This window comes from Rhinolophus sinicus, linkage group LG17, assembly GCF_036562045.2.
Source record: "Rhinolophus sinicus isolate RSC01 linkage group LG17, ASM3656204v1, whole genome shotgun sequence".
Classification (NCBI taxonomy): Eukaryota; Metazoa; Chordata; class Mammalia; order Chiroptera; family Rhinolophidae; genus Rhinolophus; species Rhinolophus sinicus.
In genome coordinates this window covers 21,002,082-21,026,367 of record NC_133766.1, presented here as the reverse complement: position 1 = coordinate 21,026,367, position 24,286 = coordinate 21,002,082, and the positions used below count along the sequence as shown (strand labels likewise).

The 24,286-nt window shown below is 38.4% G+C and overlaps 1 protein-coding gene across 1 annotated transcript in view; it reads left to right on the top strand.

The window, feature by feature from the left end:
• The window catches only part of LOC109458629 (complement receptor type 2), a 144,728-nt gene extending 120,859 nt beyond the window's left edge, over nt 1-23,869 (top strand). The window contains exons 38-48 of the mRNA XM_074321982.1: nt 1,956-2,354; nt 3,708-3,884; nt 3,969-4,071; nt 5,288-5,373; nt 7,047-7,274; nt 8,264-8,440; nt 10,937-11,122; nt 13,065-13,088; nt 14,463-14,538; nt 19,016-19,120; nt 23,732-23,869. Of these exons, the coding sequence (XP_074178083.1) occupies nt 1,956-2,354; nt 3,708-3,884; nt 3,969-4,071; nt 5,288-5,373; nt 7,047-7,274; nt 8,264-8,440; nt 10,937-11,122; nt 13,065-13,088; nt 14,463-14,538; nt 19,016-19,120; nt 23,732-23,744 (1,574 nt within the window). The 3' untranslated portion in view covers nt 23,745-23,869. The remainder of the gene's footprint in view (nt 1-1,955; nt 2,355-3,707; nt 3,885-3,968; nt 4,072-5,287; nt 5,374-7,046; nt 7,275-8,263; nt 8,441-10,936; nt 11,123-13,064; nt 13,089-14,462; nt 14,539-19,015; nt 19,121-23,731) is intronic.
• The last annotated feature ends 417 nt before the right edge of the window (nt 23,870-24,286 follow it).

The following is a 24,286-nucleotide window of genomic DNA, read 5'->3' as shown; positions in this document are numbered from 1 at the left end:
AGCATTCCACCATTTTAATACAATCCTTTTACGTTTGATATCACAACTTACCTCTTTTTATGCTGTGAATTTGTTGAAAATTAGAGTAGCTGTAGTTAGTTTTATTGTTTACTTAAGCCTTTATCCTATAATATAGTGATTAACACATGCTTCTAATATAGAATTACAGTTTTCTAAATCTGACTGTATATGTTTCATCTTTGCTAGAGTACTGTGTACTCTTATTTGCTTTTATGTTATTAATTAGCATCTTTTCATTTCAGCTTGAAGCACTGTTTTCAGCATTTCTTGCAAGGCAGTTCTAGTGGTGATGGACTCCCTCGGTTTTTTGTTTCTCTAAGAAAAGTTTGTGGGTGCCCATGGCCCAGTAGATAGAGGCTTAAAAAGGGGTTTTCCCAGAGATTCCAGAGCAGAACTCCTGCTGAAATCCCAAAGCAGACAGCAGGGGGCAAACTGTTCCTTCAATGCCCTTTGTTATTCTCGTCTGCCTCTTTCCCTTTCTTAGCACTCCAGGTAGTCATAGAGGTCACTCCTCAGAAATCCATGGTGTGGGAGATAATCAGGTCCCTTCAAATGTGACCTGCACAGAATCACTGCTTTATCGAAATACACTCTCTCTGGATACAGCTTTTGCTTTATCACTCCTCTGTGCGGGAGGTCACTGTTGTCCCCACCAACGAAAGCCCAGCATGTTGCAGTGTTGCCCTGGGGAGGGGGACCAACTCCTGGAGATTCTCTTCCTCTTCCTCCAAACATATCTGTATCCTGCTTCCATGGAGTACCTCGTTCTCCCATCAGCTGGCTGGACCTCCACAAGTTCTGCCTCCCTTGAGTATCAACCATGTTTTGCACTCTCCAGTTTCACTTTTTCCCCAGTTGTGGTTAGTGGGGTTGGGACAGGTTCACTGACTCGTTAGATCCACTGTCCCCTCCAAGATCCTATCTATCCACTTACTTTCCGAAGGACAGGTAAGTAGTAATCTCCTGGACGTTCCAGTATAACATACAGAGGTACTTTTGTTCATTTGTGAATGACCAATTAGTTGTAAATAAAAGGGGAGAGAAAAAAGGAATAACTCATGTCACCAAGATGCTGAGAGCACTCTCTTTTTTCCTCTGTTTTCTTGATGAGCAGTTCCAGAAATGGTATATTTAACCTGAAATGAGGTTATTAAATAACCAATAGAAAAAATATCCCTGCAATAAGTAAATAGCAATCTATGATAAAATCACATAGATTATTCACTTAAAATCACAAATATGTAAACCATAACAATACAGAAATATTTTTACAAAAGTAATTATTATGGACAGAACCAGTATCTCACACACACACACACACACACACACACACACACACACACACACCCATATTTCAAATATGTAAACAACATGTCTGATTATTAGCAAATATTAGAAGAAAATAATCATATTGTAATTAGATACAGTCTAGGAAGTCATTTGATTCTTTGTATTTGTTATTTAAATTCATAATAAAATAAATCATAGTAAAAAAAATATATCTGAAAAAGGCAAAACTACAGAGACTATAAAAACTGGTTGCCAGAGTTTGGATGGTGAGTGGGATTAACAGGCAGAGCACAGAGGATTTTAGGGCAGTAAAAATACTCTGTGTGATACCATAATGATCAATATATGCCATTACATATTAGTCCAAACCCACAGAATGTACAATACCAAGAGTGACCCAAATGTAAACTGTGGACTTTGAGTTATTAGGATGTGTCAATGTAAGTTCATCAATTGTAACAAGCATACCTCTCTGGTAGGGCCTTATGATAATAGGGGATCTATGTATGTATAGGGGTGGAGGGTATATGGGAAATTGCTGTACTTTCCCTTCAGTTTTGCTCTGAACCTAAAACTACACTAAGAACATTGTCTTAAAAAATTAAAAATTAAGCTGTTGTTTACTGTACTTTTCCTTATCACAGTTATATCATGCAAGCCGCCCCCAACCATATCCAATGGAGACTTCTACAGCAACAATCCAAACGTTTTTCCATATGCAACAGTGGTAACTTATCAGTGTAACACTGGGCCGGATGGAGAAAAGCTGTTTGACCTTGTGGGAGAGCAGTCTATATATTGCACCAGCAAAGATGATCAGCTTGGTGATTGGAGCAGCCCTCCTCCTCAATGCATTTCTGCTAATAAATGCACACTTCCAGAAGTTGAAAATGGGATGAGACTGTCAGGAAACAGGACTTTATTTTCCTTAAGTGAAATTGTGAGATTTAGATGTCAGCCTGGCTTTGTAATGAAAGGGTCCAACATTGTGCAATGCCGGGCCAACAGCACATGGGTGCCTGAGCTGCCAAGCTGCTCCAGGGGTAAGTTTCATCCACTGAGACTCTGCTCAGGATGGGGGGGTGAGGTGAGTACAAATGATAGGATTTCCTGAAATTAAGGAAGGTGTGTGTATGTAAATGTTTGTGTGTGGACAGGGACTATGAAATTGGCATAAACACTCCTAACTTAATACTTTCTATTCTCTGATCCTAATAATTGCCAAATAGTAATAGTTTCCTCTGTCTCATTTATAAGACATACATTTTATATGAGTTGTTTAACTTAATACTTAGGGCAAACATATGAAGCAGGAACTATTCTTATCCCCATTTCACATTGAGAAAACTGAGTCTTAGATGTGTTAAATAACTTTTCCCAGGTCACAGCATTAGTAAATTGCAAAGCCTGGAATTTAAGAGCCTTCCTGATTGCACAGCCTAATGATAATGTAATAGTGAAATGTATGATGAATAATGATGATAAAAATGACATAGAGCTATCACTGGTGGGAGTCAACAGACAAATGAGTCATGGGGACCAAAATGATAACATTCTATTAAAAAGGCCTTAGATTTCATTCATTCTATCCAACTCCCCCATGTTATTACTGAAAACCTCGAGGCTCAGAAAGGAGAAATGACTTGCTCAAATCCAGAAAATATTTACTTTTATTCAATTATATATGGTTCAGATGGAAACTCAAATGCCCTGAGCATACACCAATTGGACTGTGGATGGAAGCCAAAATTTTAGTCAAAATATGCTCTAAGAAATATGTTCTCTCTTTAAAAAGTATATATCTTTTTTGTTTGTTTGTTTAAGAAAAAGGAGACTGTGTGTTTTGTACTTGATGGCTTCTCTTGTGTTCTTTGCTGAAATGGCTGGCTTAGCAGTGGAGTGGGAAGAATCTGGGTTGGCACATAAGGGTTCAGAGGAGGTTTACAGTTCAGAACGAGAAGCTTGGAGGAAATACAAAGGGAGACACAGCTAGGCAGGGGTCTGTTAGGTGAGACTTGGGCATAGGTATCCTTTGTTGTTGCCAGAAAGACTACCTTCTTAGGAAGTTTTAAGAGTGGAATGAGCCGCCAGCACTTACAGCTCTGGACTGGATGGCCAGTACTAGAAAGCAAAAGGACCATTCTCCCTGTTATCTTGGGAACATTTTAGTACACAAAATGCAGACGAAATGTTGGAGAGACCTTAGTTCTAGTCACAGCTATGAAATGTGGCCTTAGTTTGCTCATCAGTAAAACATGGGTATGAAACTACCAATTCTTTTCTTCTTTAAACCTATACTCTGTAATTAGGAGTTTTAAGCTCCCTGGCAGGCACAGGGTATAGCAAGTGATGTTTCCCCATAACTGATGGGAAGGTTGGACCTGTTCTTTCCCCAGTATGTCAGCCACCTCCAGAAATCCTGCATGGTAAACATACCCTAAGCAACAAGGAGAATCTTTCCCCTGGACAGGAAGTGTTCTACAGCTGCGAGCCTGGCTATGATCTCAGAGGGGCTGCCTCTCTGCGCTGTACACCCCAGGGAGAATGGAGCCCAGCACCCCCCAGATGTGCAGGTGAAACCACACTCTCATCTGGTTTGCAGATGAATCTCTTTGTATGTCACATGGCAGTCTTACTTCTGATTGTTTTTTCCTTAGTGAAATTGTGTGCTGACTTCCTGGACCAACTCCCTAATGGCCGTGTGCTCTTTCCACGTAATCTCCAGCTTGGGGCAAAAGTGTCCTTCGTTTGTGATGAGGGGTGAGTGTGACCTAGATAGGACTCTGTTGGGTTCAAGGGTTAATCCAAAAATGGGAGCTGACCTATGGAAAAGAAGAAGTACCCAGAGAGATTAACATCTGGGCAATTTTGAAATAAGTGGAAGGACTCAGTAGCAACACTCTCAGGAAATAAGGAAATGACACATGTAATTCAGTGTTAAGTACAAATATAAACACTGACCTGGAATTTATGGTTGAAACTTGAAGTAAATGGATAAATACTTGTTTGGAGGCAGGAAAAAATATTTTTATGGAAAATTTGCTAGTAAAGTTTGTATAAGACAAAAATTATTTGTAATGTGATAAGTCAGGCCAGGGTTTTTTTCAGGAAACTTAAAATCAATCAATAATGGAATTTGTAAGTGTATGTATACATACTTTTTAACCCAGTAATGTATCTTTCCATCTGTAATACTGTTGACATTGGGCTCATAATGGTCAATGTTACTGTTTCAATTAGTATTATTAGTTATTAATGTGCATCTAGGACTCCAGGTAGTATGCATTGTCTGTGGGGATAACTAGATTGGACAACACAGCAGTTATTTTTAATATGTCCCTAGGAGTCTTTGACATTTACAAAGTCTTCCACCCAGTAATAATCAGCAGATCTCAGAAGGAGAACAGGACCCAGTAATAAGCTGGGCATTTCAGGTTGGCCTCATCCTCCTTCTTTTTCCTAGAACATTTGGTCAATATGCTTCTGTGAGCCTCTTTCTGGCCCTTACAAGTGTAGCGGCAAGAACGATGCCAGTTCTCTGCAGATGTTCCCTGCTTTGCTCACCCAGATGGAGAGCTGTTCTTCCTCATGACACACTGATGAGAGTAAGTGGCATGTCCCAGGGCTGTCAGTGTGCCCTAGAGCTGGTTCTAGGGCACAGGGAGGAGTCCAGCTCTGTGTTCAGTGGCTTCTGTAGGTGACACTGGGCTATGATGTCTGTAGGACCACTGAGTGTATCAGTTCTGATTGCTTTGCTCCTTACAGAACACTGTGATTCTTTAGAATAAGTAGACTTCTGAGTTCCTAACAGCTACTGAATTCAGATCCCTAATGAACAGAGACATTTAGCTGGGCCTCAACCTAAGAACCAAATGGTATTTAGACTGAAGAGAGGAAGCAGAGTTATCTATCAGTGACGAGAAAATGGAAGAGATGGGATTTGCTCACCCATTTGTTACCCCGTTTTCTTCTTTAGGTTTCGATTAAAAGGCAGCTCTGCTAGTCATTGTGTCTTGGTTGGAATGAAAAGCTTTTGGAACAGCAGTGTTCCTGTGTGTGAACGTGAGTAGAAAGACTAACTATGTAGCCTGGGTACCTCTCCTTTTTGTTTCCAGGGTGTTTGGCCACATGGAATCACTTGTTGTTGGAAAAATTTCAAAGTAGGTCATGTAGATCTTACACATCATGGGTTTATGTTACTAATCTGGAAGTCACTAGGTTAATGCCCATGTTGAATTTTGTGGGGAGAAACAAGAGGACACAAGGTCCACCAAAATTCCTTTATCCATTTATTTTTTAGTTTTGCCACCGAGAACTAATCTCGCTTAAATTTATGTGTCCTATTATTTCCTCACGTATCTAAACTATTCATTCATCCTGTTATTTAATCCAGAGTGTTTACTGAGGAGGGGCTTCCCACATGCCAGGACTTCACGTGGAGAGAGTATTGAATAGGGAAGACATATTCCCGCTCTCAAGAAGGTCATAGGGAGGCAGATCATGAACAAGAAAGGAAATAAGTAAACATATAAAAAAGGAACACATAAAATGGTATGTTAAAAGTGATGCATTATAGATAAAAGAAAGCAATTTTATGATAAATTAATACGGAACAGAGAGGTGAATCCATATTTAAAATGATGAGGTGAGGTGATCCAGACTCAGAAATGGATAAGTAGATAAAAGTGTTTTATACACCAAGATGTTACTGATTTATACTACTTTGTTTATTAACACAAGCAATACTTTTTAAAAAAATTCCTTTTTCCTGATGTTTGGAAATGTTCATTTTACTTTGGATTTTGATAAAATACCTTGCTAGAAATCTTTTGGACATTTTGTGGGATTATGGTGGAACTTTATGAGAACATTCCATATTTATAAAACTCAGATATCCTGCAAACTCAACCTTCCCGACACACATAAAGCTGGAAATAAATTTATAAGTAAACTCTGGATAAACACAAACACAGTTAAAATCCAGGTATGAGAAGTCAATCATTGTTTGATGTACTATGGTCCTCACTTTATTTACACATACAATTCTGACAAGTTTGGGTATCTCTTCCTAAATTTATGTAAGATTAGAAGTAACAAATTAGTTTTAGGGAGGGAACTATTTGAAACAGATACACTAACAGCAGGAAGAAAGGACAGCTGATAACTTGGAAGAAAGAAAACAATGAAAGAAGAAGGGGGTGAAAAAAGCTTCCTATTGCCCTTTAATCTGGCTATAAACAACCCTACAGGAATCAGTGTAATATTCTGATGACACTATTGTGTGTTTGGTGTTGGTACTGAGGATAATGGTCATGGGTCATCAGGAAACATTTACATCTGCTGAAAAGGATAGTCCATTTTTAACAAACTTCACAAAGATTTCCCTGGAACTTCAGATCTTTGAGGGCCAAAACTTTGCCTTCCACCCCACTATGAACCCAGGACTCACAATGCCTTACATAAAGTAGGCAGTCAAATGGTTGCTGGGAAAAAAAACTAACTACCTTCCAAATTGATTAAAAACTTAAAAGCTTTTGGATTTTTGCAGTAAACTAATTTAAGTCTCACCTTTCTTAATTCATGCTCAGAAAAAGCCTTACATAATAAATTCCACCTTAGTTATGTTCTCATAGAAAGAAAACAGTGTTTATAACACAGCCCCAGGTCACTAGTATGGTACAATCATTTTTTATTGAAACACTAAATAGACCCTAAAGCTCTTGTTTTCCTTCTAGAAATTTTTTGTCCAAATCCTCCAGCCATCCTTAATGGGAGCCACACAGGAACTTCCCTGGGAGACATTCCCCATGGGAAAGAAATTACTTACACGTGTGACTCCCACCCAGGCAGAGGGATGACCTTCAACCTCATTGGGGAGAGCACCATCCGCTGCACGAGTGACAGTCAAGGAAACGGGATTTGGAGCAGCCCTGCCCCTCGCTGTGAACTTTCTGTTCCCACTGGTCGGTGCACATTTCTCTACTCCACAGATGGATTGATATATCTGGGCAAGAACCTCCATATTTCTCTAATGATGGTCGTTTATGCTTCTGAACGTGGCTTTGTTATGAATACCTGATACAGAATTACCTGCCAGGCGAATAACAGATGGTTCTAAATGTGCTACACTGTGGCCTAATTGGCGGGACTTTCATGACCCTTCCTCCTGGGCTGAGTTGTGTAGGACGGTGAAGAGAGGAGGGAGTGCAGAGCGGAGAGAATCCGTGAGGCACAGATTTTATGGAGGATATTTTCAAAGTAATGAAAACAAATGCCAAAGAAAACCTTCGGTTATGCCGTCTCTATCACTAGTTGATTTTATACTAGATAGGTGTGTGTGCAGAGCAAAACGTACATGTTGATGGCAGTAATTTACTTCAGAATGGGTAATGCTATAGAAATAATTAGGAAAGTCAGATGGAGACATTTATAGTCCTTGTGTAACTTCTAAGTGTTCTGCTCAGCCTGGGACTGCATTTTGTTATCCCTTCGTCTCACCTTTAGCAAAGGGAACGCAGGCTGCCCTGGGGAAGTGTAGTGTAAGGTTGTGCTCTTGGACTCTGTACCTCATTCCTTTTTCATGTTAGTCTGGCTTTACCTGACAGTGTCTGGCAATAGGAGGTTCCTTGGTGGCTGTGATTGTCCACACAAGCTCCAACCTCCAGTGAGGACAGACAGCAATGAATTGGTAGTTTGTGGATTGCAGTGGTACTTCCATTGGGGGCAGTTTGCAGGCAGAGAATACAGATGATCCTGTTCAAAGGCTGAGAGGTCTGGGTTTAGAGAATCAGTCTTCCCACTGATTGGCAAACATTTAGTGCCTTGGGACCTACCTACCTGGGTCTTCATGTGGCTCTAATAGCCAGAGATATCATTATATATTGTGGCATGTTCATATTTCTCTGTTTAACTGAATGTCTTTTCCTGTGTTTTGGGGGGAACTTGCTGATAGCATGTCCACATCCACCCAAGATCCACAACGGGCATCACATTGGAAGAGATGCACCTCCATATCTTCCTGGGATGAGTGTCAACTATACTTGTGACCCAGGCTACCTGTTGGTGGGAAAAGCCTTCATTTTCTGTACACACAAGGGAACCTGGAGCCAATTTGATCATTATTGCAAAGGTATCTCTTACTCTTGCTAGGCTTTTATGGAAAATTAATGCATGAGGCTAGTAAGACAGAGATCCTTTCTGAGAAGATCGTGAAATGAGTGTCATTAGAGGAGGAGAAACACAGAACAAACAGTAGAAGGAAGGCTGCCCAAGGATCCTCAACTCGACCCAATCAGTAGGAAGAACTGATGGACTTTCCAGTAGAATGATAGACATTGAACACATTTAAGATGCTTTACAGGTTTTTAACTAATAAAATATTTTAGCTCTAAAGGATCTCAGAGGATCGCAGGTGGTCCTCGCAAATACCCTTAGAAAGTCAGTAGGAGACAAGAAGCACAGTTTGTTGTGAGGACATTGGAAGCCTGAAGTAAGATTGAGCAATTAGTTCCTGGAATTACCAGATGCTGAGTCTTCTGTAATCTCCAAGACCAATGGTGAGGTGTTACTTTCATCTCTTTCCTAGAACAAGTCCCAGGGATTATTTCCATTATTTCTGTCTATGTTTACAAAAATAACATCTGACTTAAAAATCCTCATTGACAATATTCTAAAAAGCTACAAAACGTGGGAAAAAAATCATATTCTGTGACTAGGCCTGGTACTGAGATCTTTACAAAAGTGATTTGTGTTAGTCTCTAGAAGAATCTGATGAGGTGGGATTATTAGTCAATTTCCAGAGGAGGAAATTGAGGTCTAGGGAGATCCAGTAACCAGCCCATGATCCACAACTCACGAGTGGTGGTGCTAGATTGGACCCCTGCTCAGCCCTGCCTTTGAACACTGAACTCTAGATTGTCTGCTTTTAAATGTGGCTCTTTTGACTTTGCAAAACGATAAGTTAAATGATTTTGCTTTGCTTGTTTCTCTTCTATTCTTTCATTTTAGAAATACTATGTAAGGCCAGAGATGAGGTATAAGGGATTACAGATATCCCTGTGTTTCTAATATTAAAGATTGGTTAGTTCTATGGCTGCTGTGGTTATAGGATCATAGCACCTTCCCTAACCTAAAAGTCTCAGAAATGCTTCTTGGCCTCCTAGCCCTCGATTTTAGAGATAGATAAAATGTGACCCACCATGTGATGGGAAGTGACTCTCTTGTGGTTATTTGCAAGAATGGACAGCACTTACAGAGTCGCTGTGGCTCTGCACAAACCGGAAAGCTCACCCCTCCTTGTTTTACTTACATAAGATGCATGAAGATTTGGGGAAGAGTTCAATGATTATTATTCAAATTAAGACAGGGATAGTTATCCTGAAAAATGAAAGAATAATATTCTATTCTATTGGTAGCTGCTTTATTTCCACTTAGTGTAAAATTCATTTTGCCTTAATAACCATTCTCTTCAAACATGGTTTACTCTTTGTCCATATTTATTTAGCATTAGCAAAATCAGTCAGCAACCTTATTAAAAAAGACAGATTCTTTTTTTTCTTTTTTCTTTTTTTTCTTTTTTTAAATTAAATTTATTGCGGTGACAATTGTCAGTAAAATTACATAGATTTCAGGTGTACAATTCTGCATCACATCATCTATAAATCCCATTGTGTGTTCTTCACCCAGATTCAGTTCTCCTTCCATCACCATATATTCGATCCCCCCCATCCTCATATCCCACCCCCCACCCCCCACCCCCATTACCCTCTGGCAACCACCAAACTATTGTCCGTGTCCACGAGTTTCTCTTTCCCATTTGTTTGTCCTGTTCCCTTGCTGCCTTTGGTTTATATACCACATATCAGTGAAATCACACGGTAAAAGACAGATTCTTAATCTGCATGCCTAAGAACTCTGTTTCTGACATTTTGGGTTGACGTCCAGACATCTATTTTTAACAAACTCATCAGAATATTTGGTGTAGGAAAACCACAGACCGTACTTTGAGAAATAGTGCTTTATCTTGTTGGTGTTTATCGATAAAAAAAGAATTTAGGCTAATTTTGAGATAGCCAACTGAAAAGTAGACTTTGCTTTATTTGAAGAAGGGTTTAACAGCTGGGCAGGAAAACAAATCTTGAGCTAAATGAGGTAATGTAAATTAAGTAGAAATTTGATATTTAATTTCAGAATCATTATTTACTAACTTCTTTGTTCTATATATAAACATGACCAGAAACATGCATAATCCAGAGGCAAAATAGCATTATTTGTTGTGTTCGTAGAGAGAGTTAATGTGATATTCCTATTTCCTTATGATATGACCCAGTGGATCCAGGGCTAGCACATGGGTATCCTAACTCCTAATCTTTCCACAACTTTCCAGTTGCAGAGTTGTCCATGATTGAAAGTGGATTACACTTTATTCTATAGTCCCTTACTTTACCTAAGAAATTAAAGTCAGAGAGTTTTAAATCATAAGATGTGGGGGTGGTCAATAATTCTTGACTGATCTTTGCTGAAGGGAAAGAAGGTTTGGGGTCACAGATCGTTGTATTACTTATGGCAGTTATAACTAACAATTCTCAATAAAATATCAATTTCCTTCTGATTTTTCTAATTCCAGAGGTAAAATGTAGCCTCCCACCGTTTATGAATGGAATCCAGAAAGACCTGGAAATGAACAGAGTGTTTCAATATGGACATAATATAACCTTGGTGTGTGAAGAAGGGTATACTCTGGAAGGCAGTCCCTGGAGCCAGTGCCAGGAAGATGACACATGGGACCCTCCTCTGGCCACGTGTATATCTAGTAAGTGCAAGTACAAAGAATGCGTGTCCTTTCCAGTCATTATACTGTTCATTCATTCATCCATACTGTCACTGAATGTGGTGTGATGTTTATGGCACATGGTAAGAGAGAAGGAATGCAATAGGAGCCCTAATTCATCTCCAAAAGCCCTTAACAATGAGAGTCAGAGTAGCCTTGCTCTCCTCACATTTCTCAACCCATCCATCTCTCCTGGGGGGACTCCCTCTGAACCTTTTTTGTCTGTATCCCTCTATTGTTGCATGCTTCCCAGAGTAATGATTTGTTTACGGCCTAGGAGCCTTAAAAGTCAAGAGCACATCAGAGATAGAGCAGCCCTTATTAACCAATGTCACCCCAATAAATGTAATAAAATAATTTTTTTAAAAAAAGAATGCTTCCAACGTGAGTCAGGAAGCCTTCCAAGTTGCAGAGGCCAGCTGCTAGGTCTGCCTCACTGGTGTAGCTACAGGCTCTTAAGCTGGTACAGGAGATTTAGAAATCATGTGTCGTTGAGCTCTGTGGGAGAGTAGCCCTCTGCTGGCCACTAGAGGGTAATGCAAGATAGAAAATCCTAACACCTGAACTTGTACACATCAAGGTGATGAACAAAACTACCAATGAATAACTCTTCTTAATCTAAGGAAGTGCTAGGCTGTCCCCCACCCATTCTTACGACTCTTATTTATAATATGTGGATACCGAGATTGTTCAAGAGCCATTTTTTTACAGTTAATCCCTTAAACGTGCTAGTTAATCTGATTTACAAATAATGTCTCCAAATTATAAACTTGACACTCCCTTAATATCAAATTATATTCACTTCTTTGGCAAAATGCTGCCTAACTGACTGAATGCCTTTGGAGTATTTTGAAGATGAGGCTGTGAAAGACAAAAATTCACATAATTGGGAGACCACCATACCAGATAGTAAAACAAAATATAAAGCCACAAGTCACTTTCTACCACACAAAATAGACTTATTTTTATAAATAAGTGGAACAAAACAGATATTAATAATATTTTATTTATTATTTATTTTTTTTATTTATAAATAAAATAAAGGTGATTGTACATAAAAATAAAAATATCTTACAGATAAAACATAATAGCTGAGACATCATCAATCCACGAGAAAGGAAAAGATGCTCAAATAATATAGGTAGCACTGAAAAAACTTAGAGCCTTTCTTTTTATCTTACCATAAATACCAGGTAAAATAAAGAGTTAAAAGTTTTAAAAGTCAACACAGAAAAATTAACATAAAAATAATAAAAGAATATTTATCAACCCTCTAGAAGAAGGCCAACTCTGAACTTTTTGATATAATAGAGAAAATCATAAAAGGTCATCAAATTTGACTTACAATTTATGTACACACTTGGAAAGTAAGTAAGATGGCAGTGGACAGATGAGAAATATAATGAAGGGTTAATCGTTTTATCATGGAAGTAGCAGCAATGGTGGTTGTGGTGATGGCAGTGGTTGTAAAAGTTAACATATATTGAGCGCTGAATTCCACTATGCAAAGGTAAGGTAGATACAGAGATTCTATACATATGTGAAAACTCAGATGCATGAGAACACGTGCCAGAAGGGAATGTACCACAGCCTTTCACAGTGGTAGGATTATGTGTGATATTTTTCTTTCATTTTGTCTTATAATTTTTTTGCTGTATTTTATACTACTTTTATGATAAAATATGAAGTTAAAAAGAAATTAAAGACCACTGAGTACACAAGATAAAATGAGCTTGTCTGAGTAAAACCAATGTTTTTTTTCTTATATATATATATATATTAGAAAATAATTGGACTGTGTACTGATAAAAATGTACTGACTGTGTACTGATAAAAATCAGATACATTGTCACTGGCTGACAGTTTCTGTTTAATCATGTAAAGTGCTAGACTGATGCATTTGTGGCCTTTGTCTTCCTTTTAGGCCCACATAAGGCTCTCATTGTTGGTAAGTTTTATAAAGGGTTTGCTGAGGAACTCTAGCATCTTTAACAGTAAGTATTCCCTTATAATGAATGAAATGTAAAAAGAGAGATTAAAATATCTTACCTTGTGACCTCATTAGAAAGAAAATAGTGATAAACTCAGGCCATAGTGTGGCAAAACTGATGTCCTCATAGGCATATAGAGTGAGTGTCCTTTATCAAAGTTTCTATGAAATCTTTGAACCATTACAAATGAACAATCATTTATCTTATTTTATTATAGCTGGAGAATACAACCAGGAATATTCTTCAGGATGGTAGTGTGCTCACTTGCACAAACTGGAAGCTACAAAGACCAATTTTTCTAAGCCCACTTTTGTGATCTGCGTATGTAAGAGGAATAGTCTCATAATAGAGTTTGCTTCAAAGGGGATTGGCAGAGATGGTTGTATAGAATAGCTCTTGCCTTGTGCATTACACAACAGACACATGCAGGGCCATGGAGACCTGGAGCCCAGGAGCTCCAGTGTTGTTCTCACATACTTGTTGAAAGGCTGCCTTTGGAATAAAGGTTACAAAGCTGCTCTGCTCACCCCTTTTCTATAACTGTAAGGTAGTAACAATAATGCACTAGATTAAACAAGGAGCAGAGGGGAAATCTTAAAGGTAAGCCTGCACAGGGGTGTTTTTTACAGCAGAATTTATAGTAGTAGTTTAAATTCTACTACTACTATATACTAGTTATAGTACTAGTTTAAATTGGCAACCTCTAGAGGGGCTAGATATTAAGATAGCGTATGAAACCTATGGGTTATATTTTCCATGCCTCTTTTTTAACGTGTTTTGTTTATTAAGTGTCACAAGGGAAGACACGAAAAGCAAAGATAAAGGCTGAACTAGCTTGAACCATTTAAAAAACATGCCATCGAGGCAGGTGATCATCTATTCACCAAACAGTATGTTCCAAAAGTAATCTGCCTGCTTGACTGTCACAAACATCTCACAAGTAGCATATCCTAAATGGAACTCTCAATTTTCTTCTCCATCCCTATCCCGCTTTCTCGAGTTTCCCCCATACCCACAAATGGGGCTCCTGTCTACCCAACGATTTGTGCCAGACTCTCCGAATTGTTCCTGATATACCTCACACGCAATCTATACGCAAGTCCTGTTGATTCTGAAATATCTAGAATTCATTCACTTTATACGTAGACATGGCTGATGAGTATTTTTTGAAAATCGTTCTGATCTCTGGGTGAAAGATGAATGGGAGGACTAAAGAGTGGAGGAAAGGAGGCCAGTTAAGACATTAATGAAATAGTGCAGGTGAATGCTAAGAGTATCTTAAACTAAGAAAATATTTTCTCTGCTTTTAATCGCCTTGTTTTACTGCCTAGGCGTGTCCTTTGGAGCGGTCTTCTTTATTCTACTTGTCCTTGCAGCCTGTTGGATGATTCTACAGCGCAAAACAGGGTAAGTACAGCCATATTCGCCTCAAAAATGTGTATGACTCTTCTTGCATCCTCTTGGAACCCAAAGAGAAGTAAATGAGAAACTGAAAAAAGAAAAAGAAAACACTACTGCGTAAACAGATGTAGAAATTCTTATAAAGAAGGCCTTTGATGCACATTATACATAGAGAAGTACTCATACTAAAATAAATATACAGGATACTAAGAACATTGAAAAAAAAAGAACTTCGAATTTTACGAAGGAGTTGGTTTTTACAAAAGAGAAAATAAGCAGAAGGAATTTTTCCAAAGGGGTTGATGGGGCAGTTGGTATCCCAGTTCTGCTGAGACGGTCCAGACTTCTACCTCTACACACAGACACTATCAGGCCACTAGAAGTTAGCTAGTGTGCTGCACTGGTGCACATGTCGCAGCTGCCAGTGTGGAAGAACTGAAGCTTTGCATTGGGCATTTTAAAAAAGTAAATCTTTTATAAACACCATTTACTTTTTAAACTTGTAAAAATGTTGCAAGGATTAAGATCTAAGTAAGGAAATACTTTTGATTGGAAAGAGAACATACACAGCTTCTGTCTTATCGGTTCCATTATAATAAAACCAGTGAGGTCAAGTCAAAGAGATCAATGTTTTAATCTTGATTAGGAAATTCTGTACCAATTAGAAACAGTATATAAATGTAGGTGAACAATTTTCTAAACAAATGCAGTCTCCTAAAGAAGCATTGTAGAATTGGAGTTCTAACATTTCACGAAGGGTGCCAATATAAACTTCTTAAAAGCAGAATTTCACAGCACAGCTTCTTGCAAACAAAGTATTCATTTCCTCCCTCGCCCCCATTTTGAATTTCCCACATTCTATTAACTGATCTCTTACGTTCTTGGTATCCACTACACTCCTCACCATCCCCCTCCCCAGACAGTGAGTTCCTTGAGAGCAGGGATCACCTAAGGCACTCAAAATACTTTCTATGTAATGAAATTGGACCTCTACTTATACAGTTGTCAACATTGATAATGAGATAGTAACAGCTAACATGTTTGTTTACAGAATGCTTTACCATTTATTGTTTTCTTTGGTCCTCAAAGCAACTGTGAGGTAGGTTGCCATAACGTTAACATAATGAGATAATGATAACCATAATGTTATTCCAAAGCAGAGAAGACTGAGATTCAGAGAAATTTAGCGACTGGATTAAATCCTACCAGTAGGAAGTTGTTACGAGTTAAGGCTTTCATCCCAATTGGCTGACTCAAAAATTTGAACCTGTTAGCTTAAAAATAAAAGGCCTTTCAAAATGAGAGGCAACAGCATTTGTTTCAGATCAAAGAATCACTATTCAGAACGCACTGATTCAGGCAGAAGCCCAAATACTGTTCTGATTAGGAGACAAAGACCAGGGGCATTTATGAGAAAGGGAAGGGGAACAGTTACATCAATAGAAGGAAGGCATTTCTATAGGGGCAGATAACATGGTGATGTTTATTCTAAAGAATGTTTTTAATTTTCAGTCTGGTAATCATCAGTCCTGTAACCTAGTATCTGCTTTCTTGTTATCTTTGCAAACAGTTTTTGGGGGCACAATGAAGCTTTAGGCCCAGTCCAAAGGTCATTTTGCCCTATTTTAACATTCCTAAGATTCACACTACAAAACGTGCAAGGCAGCCCCTCAGGGATGACAGCTCTGGCTCCATTTTAAAGTCGGTTTATATGTATACACATATCTAGATATCTAGATATAGATATAGATATATAGATATGCACACACAAACCCATTCAGCTCTCTATTGATAATTTTAGTTGCCCATTTCTGAATCTGTTTCAGTATCACTGAAATTCAGTATCCAGAACTGCATATAGTACAAAGCTGGAATAGTTCCTTTTTGCTTTCATATTCCCCCCACCGCATCTATTATATTGGATTTGTTTTAGTTGTTTGGGAATATTGAACCAGTATTCTTCTAGAGAACAGTATGCATTCTCTCCTCTTTTTTGTAGCCTAAGTTATTAGCCTAAAAGAATCACACTATATCTAAAGGCCTCTGTCCATATTAAGGTTTAGTTAAAACTTTCCTGTCATTTCACAAGACTTGCTAATTATTTCTGTGATTTAACCTCACTGCCTTGATATTTCACTAATGAAAAAAGATGCTATTATCTGCACATACGATAGTTCACTGGATATTTACTCCATCAATAATTTGTGATAAATATCAAACAAGATAACTCACATACTAATATCTGAGAAATAATAGTTACTCCTCCATTCAGAGACCAGTTATCCTCGCCTCTTATTTCTGTCTAATTCATACCCATTTCTCTACAAAAGAGACTTCTGGTTCACAGTCTGATAAAGCTTTAAAGTCTTCATTGCTATGATGCTTGGAGTGACAGAACTATTAAGACCACTCTCAGCAAAGGCTGTCTGCATTTTCCCATGTCCACAAAAACCACTGTGTTAGAAAAAAATTTCACTGTTTCCTCCTGTCTGTCTCCTTTACTATTCAAACAGAATACTTCACTTTGGACCCTTGTGGCCACTAAATGTATGAGACTTTTTCCCACACCAAGGAACTCTGTGATAACAGCTAGGTGTCCTACAACTTAATTTACTCAATTCCCACACAATCTACCTGGAGACAGCATCAGATCCCACAGGTTTTGGGCTCAGTCCCACAAGACAGTTCTCACCGGACTTCAGATGCCAATCACAAGTCCAGGTTGTCACCTGTGCTTCTGACCCAAGGGCTATAAATCTTAGGTTCCATGGTGGCCTCCTTGGATTTGATTAATTTGATAAAACAGCTCATGGAACTCAGGGAAACATTTACTTATATTTACCAGTCAATTAAAGGATATCATAAAGTATACAGATAAACAGCCAGATAAAGAGATACACAGGGTGTGGTCGAGAAGGTCCTGAGCTTCTGTCCTCGTGGAGGTGAGGTGTATCACCCTTCCCTTATGTGGATGTGTTCACCCACTTGGTAGCTCTCTGGACCCCATACAGTTGGGATTTTTTGGAGGCTTTCTAGGGTAGGCATGATCAATTATTAATTCCATCTTCAGCCCCTCTCCCCTCTCTGGAAGAAGAGGAATGGGGCTGAAAATTCCAAGCTTCTAATCAGGGCTTGGTCTTTCATGTGACCCAGGAGCTATCCAGGAGCCTACCCAGAGTCACCGTTTTGAACAAAAGATTTTCCTAGTATTCTTATCACTTAAAATTATACAAAGGTTTCAGGAGATCTGTGACAGGAACTGGGGGCAGAAACAATGTATATTGTCTATTATCTCATAACCACCTTAACCAACTGCATAGCCATTCATTCAGCATATGCTCCCTAAGATCGTATTCGCTCAGACGCTATGTACCACTCACCATCTAAGACCACTTCCAGGCCATTGCTCATCTAACCACATAGTCACTGCCCTTTGAAGCCCATCCCACCTGAATGTACGACCCTTACTTCCTCATGCGTGGATCTCAAGTTTTCCCTGCCTCATCCTATGAAAACTTGGGCTCCTGACTCAGTCTTCTTTTTGGTCTGAGCGGAGCCCTCATTCTAATTTCCACAAGAGGGCAAAGAGTATTATGGAAGTAGAGAGAAGTGGTGGAGTGAGTTAACTCTTTGTGCTTCCATTCTTAAATTCCTAGAATCAATGCATACTTGAAATCTAAGGTACTGGTATTATTTATCGTTGCACTTATGTGAAATGAAACGTTTATTAAATAACCCCCCAAAAGGCAAAATAGCATACAAGGAAAGGCCAAGGGCTTTGCAATCATTAAGACCTGTGTTCACACTCACTTACTAGCTTTGAGACTCTGAGCAGGATACTACCATCTCTAAACTTCATTTTCATTGTAAAACAGGAATAATAAGAGTTCCTACCTTGCTTAACACAAAGCCTCACTTGTGAGGACTGTTAGAAAACGTTAGCTCTTGTTATTTACACACGACTTTGTTATTGACATTTAAAAGTGATAAATACTTCTTTTTACAGTCAGTTCTCGTACGCTTTCATGACAATCACTGCTGCTCTTTTGACTATGGGTATTAATTGTACAAAATACAGAAGTGACGTCTTCACTATAGGAGAAAAAGGACGGCTTGTGTAAGATTTCAGTGCAAAGCCTTTGTGAAGCTTAAGTATCACAATCTTGTAACAATATTCACTAACTAGTATTACTTTGGAATATGGAAATGTGTTGCTTTAAGACATGAACACTTGTCTATTTAGAGTTCTGACGTAATGTATAGGATGGTTTTAGTATTATTTCTTAATCTAACTTTTTACTTAATCTTAAAACATGGGATTTTGTTATGTTTTGTTTTGTTTTAGATAGCTTACAAAGATTTCAGAAACCTGAGGCGAATTATGCCCTAAATTTCAAAATGAAACCTACTGACTAATTTCTTCCAAAACTGAGAAGTGTATAATTAAGTTATTTTTACCATCTTTGTCTCTCCTACCAATTAGCAATTATACAGATGATAAATCTAAAGAAGTGAATGTCCATTTACATCCCCAAGAAGGCAACTGTGACCATGCGCAATCTCTCCAAGCAAATCGGGAAAATAGCAGGTACCTAATACATATACGAATTCAAAATGTTTTCAACAACTCAAATATCGAAAACAGAAACAGGATCTGACTATATTTCACTAGTTGGATCATTGATACCAGAGGTTAGAAAGTACTTCAGGAGCTGGAAACACCTTTGTTGCTGTTATTCTTGCTTGAATTATCTTTGTTTCCAGTGATTTGGGGTGAAGACTCTGTCAGTGCTATGCACAGGCACTGTTTTTCAAAGCAGTCCTATAATTTCGTGCATTGATGCTATGAACCTTTGAGAAGTAGTAAACTTTTCTTTCTCTTGTGGAACCCAAGCATTTTCCACTTGGGTGTATCTCTGAGGCCTCCAGCTTCCCTTAGATGTGCAGGGCCCCTTAAGCATCCTGTGGAGACTTTCACTTTACCTCTTCCCCTGCTGTCCGACTTTCACTGAATTCTGTCTCTCAGCTGATCTCCTGTGACTGCTCTCTCCTCTCTGTCCTCTCCACTGGCCTTGTTACCACATCCTCTCCCTTCATTCTACTTATTCAAAGTAGCCTTACCATAAACTGTTGTGTAGCAAATATTCAGCTGTTTGTTAAAGTTTTGGAGTGAAATGGGAAATTACACTACAACACAAAGTGGCACACAACATAGAATTGAATATTAGAAATCACTGAACTAAAACGTAACTGTTTTTGTAAATTAAGTTTAATGAGAACACAGCTACACCCATTGGTTTACTTGTTGTCTCTGGCTGCTTTCACACTACAACAGCAGAGTTGAATACAGTAGTCCCCCCTTATCCGCGGGCAAACATCACAAGGCCTGAAGTGGATTCCTGATACTGTGGATAGTACTGAACCCTACGTACACTGTTTTTTTTCCTATACATACATGCTTATGTTAAAGTTTAATGACTTTTCCATCTTAACTATGCACTTATCACACACTGTGGCCATACTTTTGTAGTTTGAACTACGACAGCAAACATAACACAAATTTATTTTTCTTTCTTAATTCCACAGGTAGAAAATTCACTCTTACTGCAGACCTTAGCAACCTCAGAATATAATCTTTTTTCTTTTCTGAAGTCAAAAACTTTCACCTTTTCACTTAAAGGAAGCACTTTAAAGATTCTCTTTGGCACATCAAATTGCCAGCATCACTCCTCTTGCACTTTGGGGCCATTATTAAGGAAAATAATGGTAACTTAAACACAAGCACTACAATACTGTGACAGTCCATCTTATGACCCAAAGGGCTGCTATGTGGCTACTGGGTGGGGAGTATATAAACGTGAAAACAATGGACAAAGTGCTAACTCATGTCCCAGGCAGCATGGCACAAGATTTCATGATGTTACTCAGAACAGAATGCAACTTAAAGCTTATGAATTGTTTATTTCTGGTTTTCCGTTTAACATGTTTGGAACGGTGTTGACCATGGTTAACTGAAACTGTTAAAAGCTAAACCGCAGATAAGGGGGTCGACTACAGATGCCACAGAGATCCAAAGACTGCGTGGCACACAGAGCCAAAATATTTTCTATCTGGACCTTAAGAGGGAAAGTTTATCAAAGCCTGAACTATATCACACTATGATAATTTTCTCACTGGCTAGTCCACCTTTAAACTTTGGCTTTCTTTTTCCAGGCCTCTTTCACATTAGACAATTGTCCCTTTTGTTCAGATCTGTAATGCATTTTCAGGGTATCTCAATACAACTTTTGGTTTTCTTGTAAATTCAAAATTCGATTTTTTTTTATCATGCAAAGGAATTCATCCAGCCCTTGCTTGCTCTGGCTATGCCAAGGAATCCAAAATTTCCTATTCATAAGATTTCCAGGGCATTTTCAGAAACAAAAGCACCAAAAGCCCTAGAAAGGGATTAAACCACTCCTATGAAAAACAGAAGCAAGAATATAACTTTTTTTTTTTAGTAAATTTCCTTTTTTTTTACTGTCCTACCTATTTCTCATATCAAAGTGCATTAATCTAAACCTGGCATTTTATATCTACACACATGCCAGGAATCCTAAATTCAACAGAAGACAGTGGAAGTGGCTACAGAAAAAGAAGGTGGGAAAAGCATTTTGTAGTTAATTAAGATATAGGCAAATTTTCCTAAACAAAAATATACAGGGTATGGTCAATATTCTCTTAAATAGAAATGAATATGCAAAGCCTTGTGTATTATCTGGCTTCTATTCATATTGTTTCTGTGGAATAACTTGTTTTCATGACTGTTTAGGGCAGCAAATCGAATGTAATGGCTACTTAATAATTCAGAATTGGTCATTTAATTTTTGAAGCTTTAATGATCATTTATCTTGATCCTTCTCTCAAATGAGTATTTACATATGCTTGGGGAATGTGTGGCTAGTATACCAAGAGGATCTAGAAGTTATGAATGGAAATGGCATGGCTTTCTAGAATATTTTTTCTGATGTTATTCCAAGAGCTTAAAGGGAAAATATCCTTATTTCTATATTAGCACAAATACGTATATACAGGAGCAGAAGGAAAAAAATGCAGGAGGTTTCAAGATAAGACAGAAAATATTGTACTTTCAGAGATGCTTTGAGTTAGCCTCGAAGGCTCTTGGAGTGATGCATTTATTTTCCTCAACTATTGGGGTACTTTGGTGGAAAAGGAATCATAGCCAGCCCTGCTGCTATGATTACCAAATATAAACATACAAAGTAACCAGAGTAAGTGGTCAATTGTTGCTTTTATGGAAGTTAATTTGAAAATATTTGAGAAGACTGATTAAAATATCATTGGATTTCACCTCATTCCTGCCCAGGTTACCTGCTTAAGATACGTTGCCACCTTTCTTCTAAGCCAGGGGTGTCCAAACTGCAGCCTGTGGGCCAACTGCGGCTCGCAATCCATTGTTAATTGGCCCACAGCAAATTCCAAAAATATATTTAGTTTACTTAAATAAACCAGGTGAAGCAATACGTACTTCACCTCGAGTGAGTGGCCTGGCTGTTTGTGTGTTTTACCGCATATGGCCCTTGGTAAAAAACGTTGGAAAAAGTTTGGACACCCCTGTTCTAAGCTAAGTTGCATTAATCCAGCTCAGAATTCACCACCCAAGAATCTCCCCCAAATAATGCCAGTCCAAAGTGATGTCTCTCTTTGGAACTCACAGCACTTCCTGTCTATTCCATTTTTAAATAAATTATTTTCTTTTAAGGGTAATATGTGATCATTATTGAATATAGAAAAAAATGTAAAAATTATTTGTAATACCCTCCATCCAGTGGTTTTTATTGTTAAGCTTCTTTGCATATTGTTTTATATTTGCAGGGTTATACCTTGAGATTTTTATTGATCTGGTTTTATTTTAACCAAAAGACAACAATTCTCTCCATTGTTAAAAACTGTATGTAAATATGTCCCATAGTATTCAACATTTCATTTGTTGTTTTTTGCCTATTAACTCTATTGCATTCATTCACTTATTCATTGATTCATTAAACCTTGATTAGTCGCATATGTGTGTGTATGCCGTACACTGTGCTTATGTGGCTTTTTTCCCATGCTAAATTAACTTATCAGTAAGGACCACATTTTAAAATTTCCCCTAATTTCTACATATAATCTTAATCACAGTGTTTGAGAATGAATTTAAATGTTATTTATCCTCAACTTTTTGGAAACATTCTTTTACACCAAGTTGCATCTCCCATTGTGTACCTTGACTATTAACTACCTTTTAATAATGAAGTTGGAAGTCCTTAATGAATTTGTCTCAAATTTCTCTTTTAAGATGACAATTTTGACCACAGGTAAGTACAGGAACAATGTTAAGCTTTTGCGGCAACATCTGGTGGATAAAGAGTGAGTTAGCATCTGTACCAACCTGCATACCTGTGCTCTTAGGCCAGGTACAGGGGTAGAGGGAGACCCCAATAGTCAGAGGCAGACTCCAAAGACACAGCTGCGTGTTGAAGGACGTGAGAATGTTCAATGCTGATGCAGGTGACACATGATGTTGGGAAGACTTGTGAGCTAGAAAGAGAACAATGATGAGGGATCCAGTGACAGTAATTACTGGGGGTGTCAGGTGAGCAGAAGGGCCTCATCAGGGGGTCTGCCTGTTGGTGGGAGGACAGTGTTCTTGGCCTTAAGGAAGAGGACAGGCTTCAGCACGGCCCCGGAAGCATCTGTATGCCTTAGACTATACAATACCTTCTTTCAGTGTCCTCTGTGATTAGAGGACGAGCACATGCTTTCTGAAGCTGATCCTTCTCAAACTACCAGATCCTGTTTATTTCCCTGGATACAATCATGGCTCAGAAAAGAGACTCAAGGAAATAATCTGTGTGTTATGATGGACCTATACATACGTTTTCTGGAATAAAGCTCTTCTTATTTAGTTGCTTAACTCTGAAAACAGTTTTCTTTTGACAAAAGAAGCAATGAGGAAAGGTAATCATTAATCTCTTATCTACACAGTACCTCAATTCATGCCATACTTTCTTGTGCAACCACAACAGAGGGCAATACATACTTTTTCTGAACTTGTAATTTATATATAATGCTAGAACCATGATTATCAGCATATAAATTCTGGATAGTTCAGTTGTGGACCATGCAGTCATCTAAATAAAAATTCTTGTCATTTCAGTGTCCTTCCTTGACAATGTACTATAAAGCCAGAGAACACCTTGGATTAAAATGATCCTTGGAAAGGAGCCAATTCATTTCAACAAAGTAAGATCTGTGACTCATAAAATCTTTGAAGTGACTTCACAGAGATGCAAACGTGCCCTTGAAGATGCTGATGCTCTCCCAATATCTAGTGACGCTCCCTCTTCTTAGTTTGGATTACTGTCACTCCATCACCCCTTTCCTTGTGCTGAAAGCACACACTATCTAGTCAGGGAAAAGACTGCACTTAGGATATAGAAATAGTCTCAACTACTTAAACGTAGATGGCAATGCCTAGGATTTCTGTTTACAAGTTTGTCATTTTTCTTTCTTATTTTCAATTGATTATACAGATGACCCTTGAACAATGGTAGTGGTGCTGCCTAAATGAAAATACTGTTTCTGGTCTGTGGTTCACTGAATCGTGGATGTGAAATCTGGGGACACAGAGGGCCAACTATATATTTATTGAAAAATATACACGTATAAGTGGACCCATGCAGTTCAAACTCATGTTGAAGGGTTAACTGTA